Source organism: Colossoma macropomum, unplaced genomic scaffold (assembly GCF_904425465.1).
Source record: "Colossoma macropomum unplaced genomic scaffold, Colossoma_macropomum, whole genome shotgun sequence".
Taxonomy (NCBI): Eukaryota; Metazoa; Chordata; class Actinopteri; order Characiformes; family Serrasalmidae; genus Colossoma; species Colossoma macropomum.
Window position 1 is genome coordinate 5,150 of NW_023495901.1, and position 12,248 is coordinate 17,397.

General features: G+C 40.0%; 1 protein-coding gene across 1 annotated transcript in view; it reads left to right on the plus strand.

Annotated features, from left to right (window-relative positions):
- Positions 1-435: 435 nt before the first annotated feature.
- The window catches only part of LOC118803437 (complement C3-like), a 91,240-nt gene continuing 79,427 nt past the window's right edge, over positions 436-12,248 (plus strand). Inside the window, exons 1-5 of the mRNA XM_036563924.1 lie at positions 436-628; positions 4,229-4,427; positions 4,641-4,812; positions 4,969-5,039; positions 5,936-6,027. Of these exons, the coding sequence (XP_036419817.1) occupies positions 555-628; positions 4,229-4,427; positions 4,641-4,812; positions 4,969-5,039; positions 5,936-6,027 (608 nt within the window). The 5' untranslated portion in view covers positions 436-554. The remainder of the gene's footprint in view (positions 629-4,228; positions 4,428-4,640; positions 4,813-4,968; positions 5,040-5,935; positions 6,028-12,248) is intronic.

A 12,248-nucleotide genomic window follows, 5' to 3' on the forward strand; every position in this document is an offset into this window, starting at 1 on the left:
GTCGTTGACTCCCCCTGGTGGCCGGCGGTGGCCTAGCCCGGGAGCCAACCCTTACAGTAGTTCTGAGGTAAGCTGAGAAACAGTCGCTGCTGATTGGGCAATTTGTCACCATTTTCACACTGAATGTTATGAAACCCTTTCAAAATTACAGAGGACCTCAGTGTCCTCATGCTTGTTATTAGTAATACCAGATAGCAACAAATGCTAAGCAGTGATTGGAAGGATGATAAAATGAAGTAGCATAACTTGTTAGAGAGCATAACTATTTTGATTAGTTATAACACAGTGAAAAAACTCACAGAAAACAAATCAAATTTCATTCTCTTAAACAGTGTGGCATCATATTTTTCTCCATTGGACTGGATAGGCCTGTGACCAACCTAGGGCTATACCCCTGGTGTGTGTGCCTCCACACACACGCACACAGTCCTGTGAACCATGGTGCATTGAACTGTACTGAGCTGTAAGTGAAGGGGGAGCATGTGTGTTCACAAAAGCTGTGGTAGTTCATTCAGTTTCATGTATTCAGACACAGGCAGGATCAGACAGGCAGGATGGTGCAGGTGGACCTGCTGTGGATCACTGCTGCTCTTCTGTCTTCACCACTGCTCACACTGTGCGACCCACTGTAAGTATATCACATTTATTTTTATTGCGTTATAAATCACAACAGTGGCTTATTATTCTGGACTGTACCTTGTGTGGTGAAAGTCCAGTGGACTTAACTGAAGGGCAATAATAACAGCAACATTGGAGTGGTGAAAGGTATAAACTCTTAATAATAAAAGTCATTCCAATGATTAGATCTAACCAGCAACGACAGTGGAAGACTTAAACAAAGCACGGTGTTAGCATAGCATGCTAACAGCTACATAAAACACACTGAGAAGTTATACAAATGGTTTAAAGGCAGTAAAAAAAAGACAGTACTTACACCAGCATAAGAAACAAAGGTTTCCTGGTAAAGGAGACAGCTGTAGCGGGACAATAAATTTTAATCATGTTGTCATTATTGTTTGAACTTCAAATAAAAAATTAAAGTAACTCGAATTTACAGACCACAGGTAAGAGAGTTAACATGCTCACCATGGATGCTTCAATCAAAAGGGAATTTAATGACTAAATACCAAACAACATTGAAATTACTTTGGATGATTTAGGAGATAAAAGAAAAACATAAATAAAACATAAAGCTCAGAGAACTTAATTCATGACTAAAATGGTATAAAGCAATATGCTTAAGGCACTTTCTGGGAATGTAACTCGAAACTTAGGAGTGAAAGAGACCTTCAGTCACATGCCCTAGTCTAAGCATGTGTAGCTATATGAACATATACGTCTAACCTATTAAATAAAATAGCATCTGAAACCTGCGTGCATAAAAGGTGAACACAATCCTACATGGGAGTCGAGTAGGCAGATTTCAAACCCTCATTGAGGGGTCATCTTGGAGCTGGGCTGGATCTGAAGAAGTTGACTGAAAGAAGAACTTTGCAGAAGAACAGTTGAAGAATGAAGAACTTTGACCGTCTTAGGTGTTTAGTCTGCTCACAGATTGGTTTGTGATTGCCGGCAAGACTCAGAGGTCCAGGAGATGGGTTGAGCTGCTCCTCCGATGGTTCTTGGTGCAATCAGGTTTCTGATGCTACCTTATGCTATATTAACTAACTCCCTCTATTTGGCTGAGAAGAATCTGAAGAGTGGCCAGTTGAAAAACTGTTTCCTTCTCTTCCTGTTTCACTACCTTTTTATTCCAGTTCCTGCCTCAAGAAGTCAGCATTGATCACAGCTCACCTTAAGACCTGGTACCGAAGTCATATATGCCAACTATACTCTGACTGAATTAAATTGTGCTTTATTAAGGAGCTATTGTTGGCCAAAGCTATGCCGTACATAAGCTCAGCTTGTACAGGTTGCTCCAGCCTAAGCACACATCTTAGTCTCTCAGCCATCAGCACTGGACTGATCTCAGTTCTTCCTCAATTATGTATGAACGCAGCCAGTTAGCTAGCTCTCCTCTCTGCAGACGTCCACTGTATCCATCGTTGTCTACATCATCAATGCTGGTAGAGGTCTGCCCATGAAAAGACATGTTGCCCCCAACCTAACAGTGCACTCTGCTCTGGAGATACTTCAACCAGCAGTTACCGGATGCAACATATTCCACTATATATTCCGCACTGGGCATCTGGCGGTGTCACTGCCACCACATGTCCTCCCCTGAAACTCATCATGGCTCTCTCTAGGTCCATTTGGCACCCATTGCTTCTCAAAAGTTCTAGGCCCAAAATCAGCCATCCCCTCCTTATGATTGTGGTAGCTCACCAGTCGTGTATGGGGATGAACTGTTGGGACTTCCAGCATGGAACTCCTTCCATATCGATGGAAATGTGGCAGACGTCTGTTATGGACACTCCGCTACAGCCAATGTTAACTATATTTTTTTGACTAGGGCAGCATTCTTACTTGCTGACTTAACCCCCAGTGGATACACCTGGGTTTGGTAACTCACTTGATTCCTCCACAGCTCTGACTGTGGGGCTGGTGACATCTGTGCACTGTGCAGGATGCAGAAATTGTAGCAATTGGAGACATTGCCATGATGAACTGGTCTCACACTAACTCCCTCTGCACAGAAGGTGCCATGAGCACAAGCTCATCTAGCTAACATTTAAATATCATTAGCTAAAACTCTCAATGTTTCCCCTGCTGTCTTCTGCAATTACACACACCTCAGATTGGGGGAGCCCAGGCTGTTAATACCACTCAAAATGCCTGTAGAGTGCCCCAACTAGTGCACTGTAATGAGACCTCTCATGAGGGCCAAGCAATAGCAGACAAGCTAATGCATCATAGGATAAACAAAGCATCAGCTGCAGGGCTTTCTGTTTATCAGACCACTCAAACTCAAATTTGGCTATCAGTTCAAATTCTGCATGGAAAGCTTCCCAACCTGTCAACCTGTCATCATCCTCCTCTATTTTTATACAAACAGAGTGCTCTATCCTTACTCTGTAGCTTAGCTTAGCTGCTAGTGACTGAATAGTCTGAAGCTTTACTATTCAGGCAAAATGTTTACTATTTAACACCACACACAGATTTTTTTAAATTGACTTAAAGAAAAAAAAAAAAAAGGCTGTTCAGAGACCATGAAGTCCTACCGTGTACATCAACACCTGCTTTTAGTTTCAATGCACAGTGTGGTTAGCAAAGCTGTTGTAACTCAGTTTCATAGTGTCATTTTGAATGTAACAGTTTTATTGATAATTGTCCATAGACAGAGCTGTCCATAGGTACTGCATTTCCTGTAGCATGTCAATTGGATCTAGTGTTTTTGTACAGTGTGAGCATATAAATTGAAGGCTTTGTCCACATACAATGGTATTTTCAAAAGTAATTTCAATAAAATCTTACTATAGAACAATTATTCTATTTCTCACAGTTTATGTTTGACTTCAGCAGACAAAATCTGTCCACCACTTCAACATCTTCACCATCAATGGTATAGTTTACAGTCTTTCCCATGAACATACCTCAGGGATAAAGGAAAAAAGTATGTTATATTGAAGTTTTTTGAAGTCAAGTTCAGCATTTAATTGCTAATGGAAAGGTTACATCCTGATACTTTTCATTACTCTCATGATAAATCATTTTGCCATCCAGTGAATTGGTTTAAATGAAACAACACTTACCGCTGCAAGCAATCAAACCAAAGTGGTTTAATGCAGTGCCTTATGCAGTATGTAGACTTCATTAGTTTCCAAATGTACTGTTCATGCCCAACTCCATACAATCCATATATGAAAACTAAACTAGATCAAAAACAGATAATTTTGAATTGAATGTTTTATGTGATGTCACAAAAATCAACAACTACACCAGATTAAACGAAGCCATTCCTGCTAAAGTTCTGAGAAGTCTCTCAACCCAGGCTGGTTTCTGAATTAGGCATCTTACAGGGCAGCCAGCTGAAACATAGCTCATTAACATATTGCAGTCTTAAAGGCACAGAAACAAACACAGCTGAATTTTAAGAGTTAGAGGTTGGAAAATGGTGATGTAAAAATAAATTGTGACTGCTTCTGGTGCATAAACCCACACAAATAGCATAAAATGATCTCAGGAAAATAAAAGAAAATATGATTAAGGCCTTTTAAACATAAAAATATAAAACATTTTTATTTTAAATATAAATGCCAGATCTCATTTCCTTCTACTTCTGTTTTAGGTTTGTTGTGTCAGCTCCCCAGATACTGAGGGTGGGCACAACAGAGAAGGTGTTTGTGGAGGCATGGAACTACAAAGAGGAAAAGCCCATAAATGTTATTATCAGAGTGATGAACTTTCCCAGCAAAGACAGAGATCTCTTCTCAACAACTGTGACGCTAAAGCCTGAGGAAAAATTTCAAGCTTTGGTTGATGTAACGGTGAGTCTTTTATTTCATTAACATTGATGGATGAGATGCAACAGCTTCAGAGAAGTAGTTTATTAACTCATAAACTAGGGCATTTAGTACTGCAAGTTATCATCTCTTACCATTTTGTTCTGTCATACTATAGACTGCTCATTAAAATCTTGATGCATTTCTTTATGAGTATCAATTCCGAGATGGTGACAGACAGTGCTTTTTTTTTTGCAGATCAACAATATCGTTGATACTTTTCACACAGACTTACAGAAAAAACAGTATGTTTATCTGAAGGCAAACTTTGATGGACCCTATTCCATGGAGAAAATTGTCATGGTCACCTTGCAGTCGGGTTATATATTTATACAGACAGACAAGACAATATATGCCCCTGATAGTAAAGGTGAGACAATGTTACTTTCAATTATCCTACAGTTACTAAAATCATGGTAAACATTAGGTTGTCCTATTCTCAATCTCTCTACTAAGATATCCTTGATGTCTGAAAATTGTTAAAGCAGCACAGAATTGTCCATAACGCCATGCATTTTCTCTCCAGTACGATACAGAGTTTTCCCCTTTAACTTAGAGGCAAAGTCTGTAGTGAATCGTGTTGTGGTGGAAATTGTGGTAAGTGTTTATAAAAGTTACACTATTATTCAAAAGTTGAAAATGCATTTTTTCATAAAGATATTTTGATCTGTTGAAATGCATATTTTCAGTGATGAGATCTCAGCATATGTAATTTCAAAAAGATTTGAGATGTTTCACAGTGCTGTTGGTCATGAAGAATTCCATATGTGGTCTACACTGTAATCCAATATTTTGTTTTAACTCATACATCAAGTCTGTTGTACATAAACCTGAATATGACTCACATACTACTCAACTATTTTTAAGTAAGTGAACTTTTTTGATGGTTTTCTACACTCAAATGGCATTTTTGAGTTAGTAGTTTAGCCTGTTGCCATTGGCAACTTTGAAACCACCACATTTAGAAAGTGAGAGTGAAAGTGAGTGCACTGTTGTTGGTTTCAATCATTTCACTCTCATTAATTTTATCAACATATGTGTATAACTTAGTAAGACTAAGTAAGTTGATTTCCCTTAGGCATATATTTTTCATTTATGTGTTGCTTAGCCTCCTGGCCTCATGTTGTTGGTTAAAATGCTGAGTTAACCTTCCCCCTGTTGGCAGAATACTACATTGACCACATGTGCACTAAGTGGTTAAACATTCAGTGTTTGGCAAAATGTTTGACACTGAAAAAGTTAAATCAACTTAGTAAAAATTTATGAGTTGCAGTAACATGCATTTATGTTAATGTAACAGAAAAAAAAATAAGTTATTCTAACATGCAGTGCTATTATTTTCAGTACATTGAACTTAAACTTGCTGGATTGGTCACCAATGCTTAACTATGGGGACAGTAGGTTATCTCAAGTTATTTATGTTTGATATCTTTGTAACATGTAAAACAATGATTCAATAAGCTAATATTTACTGTCTTTGGTATGATTTCTAGACACCAGAAGGGATCATCATTCAAAGACACCCACTTTATACAATTAATACTTTTTTCAAGAGCATGGAGTTTCAACTGGGGAGTCCCATCAGGTTGGTTTCGTTGCGCAGCTATTTCAAAGCCTTGAAAATGAGTGTTTGCTTACTCTTTGCCACCCTGTGTGTCAGTCTATATGATTGTGTAGATGCATATAGCAGTAAATATCGAAGACAGTGCTTTTTAGAGCTGGGCAATATGGCAAAAAAATGTTATCACGATAAACAAAATTCATATAGTTCGATATCGATACATATTGCGGTAAATGTCAAATCATTATTTCTTTCAAGTTTGAAGGCTGATTTTTTCTCCTGGGTAATTAATTGCTGTTTTAAACTATCCTCTGGTCTCGTCACTCACACTTCGTCACAGGAGAACAGATCGCTGGTTGCACTGCTCAAACAGGGAATGTATAACTCCACATTTCAGCCGTTGCTAAAACTCATCTTACTCATGGCCCCCTCACTCTAATCATCGAAAAACTCGGAAGTGCACCGTCTTCTGGCAAAAGCAGAGTAGTGTCTCTTTCCTTGCAGTAGAAAATGCCACCAGCGCTGTCGCTAGAACATGAAAGTGTGAGAATGAGTAGTTATTAACCCTGGTAATTGTCAAAATGTCCAATTGTCAAATTTTCCCTTGAGAAGTGTTAATGAAAAAAAAAGATGTGAATTTTGTGTAAAAGTTTAAAGGGTGAAAAATTAAAACGGGTGGCCATGAAGCGCAAGGATGAAAATAGCGATGAAAAAAAAAAGATGCGGGGACTTACCGTTGGTGTGTGTGTGTGTGTGTGTGTGTGAATGCTTTTTCAAAACTTCCCAAGCTTTGTCCGGTATGGAACGTGGGAAGAATTTTCAAAAGATTCCCAGGATGTGTTTTGGAAAAAGATTCCCAGGATGTGTTTTGGAAAAAAGATTCCCAGGATGTGTTTTGGAAAAAAGATTTCCATGATGTAATGGTATGATGCAACTGTATGTAGTTGTTGTGTATTTGAGTAGCAAGTGTGGGGGCCTCCGTTCTGCTAAGCGTTACTAATAATTGAACAGGTGTCAGTGGTGTTTTTCTCCTCACAATACTATAAAAAGTGGCCGAGAGCCATAATAGTTGTAAAAAGTTCCTCATTATGGACCAGTTTGCGAGCAATTACAATACCCCTGCTGGGGGTGAAGCTGAGGTGTCAAACTTATCGACCCACTCCAAGTACGAGTCTGACACTGAATCTGCGAGAAGTACGATGGGTCTCACAGATTCTGATTAATCATCCACAGCGGAGGATGGTGTTATTTGCAATCCCCCAGAAAAGGACGCGCCAAACTCAGCTGTTGTTCAGGAAAGACCCAGCGTGATTGTGTGACAATCTTTCAGCGTCACAGATTCAGACGAATCACCCACAGCGGCTGGCGGCGGGGGAAGAAGTTTTTTGCATTTCCCCCAAAAAAGATAAGACAAACTCGGCAGTGGTTCAAGAAAGACCCAGTGTAATCGTGTGCAACGTCACCAACTGTGTCACCTGTATCACCGCTGCGGTCCGGTCGCCACCGCTAACAGACAACGTTGTCTGCCATCGCAGAAGGAATGGGATTTATCGGATTTTACCTCACATGCTGACGATGGAGTGAATCAGGATGTTTTTATGCAGGACATCAATGCATCGACTTTGGGAGGGTTACCACCGCAGAGCGAAGGACACGCGTCACACGTTAACGATGGAGCAAATGGGGGTGTTATCAACGCTTCGACAGAGTGTGAAAGGAGGTGTCAGGCGGCAGACCCTGAAATTCACGCAGAAGACTGTTCGATCAGCACAAGCGGGGAGGGGGATGGGGTGAGGGAGAGACACAGACCCATGTTTAATCACAGTGAGTACAATTGTCAAATAAATTTATCGGATCTAGATACAGGTTTGAATTTAATTCAGTTCACACAGGCTCTACACAATCAAGTAGACCATTTGTTACACAAAGCCAGACAGGTTTCACAAGGGGATGACATTATCCAAATAAGTTTGAAAGGTGAAAGCCTGTTCTCGCCTGTGATATTTCAAACTAACGCAGAGGAGCTGAATGCTGAACATTTTCTGAATTACGTAGAATCAGTTGTTCAATCAAATAAAAAAAACGTTAAGCGACAAATCACTCACACTGAACATTCAGATAGTGAGAAACTTTCGAGGCAGAATAGGTTATTCCAGAATGATAAATAGTCATCGGAAATACTTGTAGGCATTTAGTTATATTTTTAAACGCTTACCAAAATTCCTGCTTTGCGTGTAGTTTGACGGGTGTGATGAAACTGGGTTTGACCCAAAGCGAATGTCAAAAAGAAGCTCTATTACTTTTAAATCGGTTAAATATTTCACCAGAACATTTAGTTTCATTTAACAATGTGACTTTTTTCGAACAGTTTTTAAACGTCAAAATTGTGATTCTTTACAGAGTAAACAACGGTGGCTCGTTTCAGACTTTCCAAACGCATGAACAGCCGCACGAGAAGACCTGTTACCTTCTTTTGCTAAACAATCATTATCATGGTATTTTGAATTTAAAAGGTTTTCTCGGTGTTAAACATGTGTACAAGCCGTATTCGCACAGTAAATACACGCACCGCTGCGATTTAATGTGTAGCGTGTGTCAAAGAGTTTGTTTAAAAACCGAGAACGTTATGAGGCGCGCAGAGTGTCTTAGATTCTGCAGGTCACAGGATTGTTTTTCACACCACAAACGAATGGGATATTGTGAGAAGGTTAAATGGTGTCAAAACTGTAATCGCTCATACATAGTGACGACCAAACTCCACCGGTGTCCCCAGACCGCGTGTAACATTTGTAAGTCACCTTTAGGCGAGAAAGAGCATCCCTCTAAACACCAATGTTTTATCAGACCCACTTTGCTGAGGCCGCAAACGCAGAAATATGTATTTCTTGACATAGAGTCCCGTTTTACAGAACAAAACGAGCACGCGGCGATACATATACGCGCCGTCACGTATGAAGGTCGACATTTGTGCACCACGGGCGACGACCGCATCGCAAAGTTTTTTAAACGTTTTAGAAAAAACAGATATAAAAAGTATACATTTATCGCTCACAACAGCAGCGGTTATGATTCGTATTTTATGCTAAATTACCTAACAAAGAACAAAATAGTACCGCATCTTATTACTCAAGGAAATAATATCTTATGCATGACTGATATTTTTTTCAAACAACATTACATAGACAGCCTGAGCTTCTTCCAAACAAAACTGGGTGATTTACCCAGAAGTTTTGGTTTTGAAAATGAGAAAAACGGTTATTTTCTTCATTATTTTCACACAAAAGATCATTTTCGAATCGGTAAAAAATGGAGTGTTTAATTTAAAAAAAGGCCCCGTTAATGCCAGACACCTATCCGGCAAAAAGTTTGTTCTGTACAGGCTTAGCGCCACGCTAGCTATGGTGACGTGTTGAAACGGGTCCATGTTGGCCATCGACAGCACTCGTTCTCTGAATATAATGCAGGCTTTTCTTAAAATAACCACATAATTCTTACACTATTGGTATAGTTCCTTCTTTTAATTAAACACTCCGTTTTTACCGATTCGTACCGGTTTATAAATTCTGTCTCCTCCGTAGGTGACATTTGTGAATATCCGTACATTTCAGGTTTCGGGTAACGTCCAACATAACACAAATTATCTTTTGTGTGAAAACAATGAGGAAAATAACCCTTTTTCACATTTTCAAAACCAAAACTTCTGGGTAAATCAACCAGTTTTGTTTGGAAGAAGCTCAGGCTGTCTATGTAACATTGTTTGAAAAAAATAATCGGTCATGCATAAGATTTTATTTCCTTGAGTAATGAGATGCGGTACTATTTTGTTCTTTGTTAGGTAATTTAGCATAAAATACGAATCATAACCGCTGCTGTTGTGAGCGATAAATGTATACTTTTTATATCTGTTTTTTCTAAAACGTTTAAAAAACTTTGCGATGCGGTCGTCGCCCGTGGTGCACAAATGTCGACCTTCATACGTGACGGCGCGTATATGTATCGCCGCGTGCTCGTTTTGTTCTGTAAAACGGGACTCTATGTCAAGAAATACATATTTCTGCGTTTGCGGCCTCAGCAAAGTGGGTCTGATAAAACATTGGTGTTTAGAGGGATGCTCTTTCTCGCCTAAAGGTGACTTACAAATGTTACACGCGGTCTGGGGACACCGGTGGAGTTTGGTCGTCACTATGTATGAGCGATTACAGTTTTGACACCATTTAACCTTCTCACAATATCCCATTCGTTTGTGGTGTGAAAAACAATCCTGTGACCTGCAGAATCTAAGACACTCTGCGCGCCTCATAACGTTCTCGGTTTTTAAACAAACTCTTTGACACACGCTACACATTAAATCGCAGCGGTGCGTGTATTTACTGTGCGAATACGGCTTGTACACATGTTTAACACCGAGAAAACCTTTTAAATTCAAAATACCATGATAATGATTGTTTAGCAAAAGAAGGTAACAGGTCTTCTCGTGCGGCTGTTCATGCGTTTGGAAAGTCTGAAACGAGCCACCGTTGTTTACTCTGTAAAGAATCACAATTTTGACGTTTAAAAACTGTTCGAAAAAAGTCACATCGTTAAATGAAACTAAATGTTCCGGTGAAATATTTAACCAATTTAAAAGTAATAGAGCTTCCTTTTGACATTCGCTTTGGGTCAAACCCAGTTTCATCACACAAACTACACGCGAAGCAGGAATTTTGGTAAGTGTTTAAAAATATAACTAAATGCCTACTTTTTTTTGTAAGTATTTCCGATGACAAAATACTGTTTGTTATTTTGGAATAACCTATTCCGCCTTGAAAGTTTCTCACTATCTGAATGTTCAGTGTGAGTGATTTGTTGCTTAACATTTTTTTATTTGATTGAACAACTGATTCTACGTAATTCAGAAATTGTTCAGCGTTCAGCTCCTCTGCGTTAGTTTGAAATATCACGGGCGAAAATAAGCTTTCACCTTTCAAACTTATTTGGATAATGTCATCCCCTTGTGAAACCTGTCTGGCTTTGTGTAACAAATGGTCTACTTGGTTGTGTAGAGCCTGCGTGAACTGAATTAAATTCAAACCTGTATCTAGATCCGATAAATTTATTTGATAATTGTATTCACTGTGATTAAACATGGGTCTGTGTCTCTCCCTCACCCCATCCCCCTCCCCGCTTGTGGAGGGCGTGCTGATCGAACAGCTGATCGAATGTGAATTTCGGGGTCTGCCACCTGACACCTCCGTTCACACCGCGTCGAAGCGTTGATAACACCCCCATTTGCTCCATCGTTAACGTGTGACGCGTGTCCTTCGCTCTGCGGTGGTAACCTTCCCAAAGTCGATGCATTGATGTCCTGCATAAAAACATCCTGATTCACTCCATCGTCAGCATGTGAGGTAAAATCCGATAAATCCCATTCGTTCTGTGATGGTAATCCATCGTCAGCTTCGGTCAATATTTCTGTATCGTTTTGCTGAGCGACACTAATTCTATTGGATGAAGTCGCAGCGAAAAGTTCTGTCCACTAAAGTTTCAAGTTCAAACAAGTCACCGGGATCTTCGAAAATGACAACGTTGTCTGTTAGCGGTGGCGACCGGACCGCAGCGGTGATACAGGTGACACAGTTGGCGATGTTGCACACGATTACACTGGGTCTTTCTTGAACCACTGCTGAGTTTGTCTTATCTTTTTCGAGGGAGATGCAAAAAACTTCATCCCCCGCCGCCGCTGTGGGTGATTCGTCTGAATCTGTGCCGTTGAAAGATCGCCACACAATCACGCTGGGTCTTTCCTGAAAGACAGCTGAGTTTGGCGCGTCCTTTTCTGGGGGATTGCAAATAACACCATCCTCCGCTGTGGATGATTAATCAGAATCTGTGAGACCCATCGTACTTCTCGCAGATTCAGTGTCAGACTCGTACTTGGAGTGGGTCGTTAAGTTTGACACCTCAGCTTCACCCCCAGCAGGGGTATTGTAATTGCTCGCAAACTGGTCCATAATGAGGAACTATTATGGCTCTCGGCCAGTTTTTATAGTATTGTGAGGAGAAAAACACCACGACACCTGTTCAATTATTAGTCACGCTTAGCAGAACGGAGGCCCCCACACTTGCTACTCAAATACACAACAACAACTACATACAGTTGCATCATACCATTACATCATGGAAATCTTTTTTCCAAAACACATCCTGGGAATCTTTTTTCCAAAACACATCCTGGGAATCTTTTTCCAAAACACATCCTGGGAATC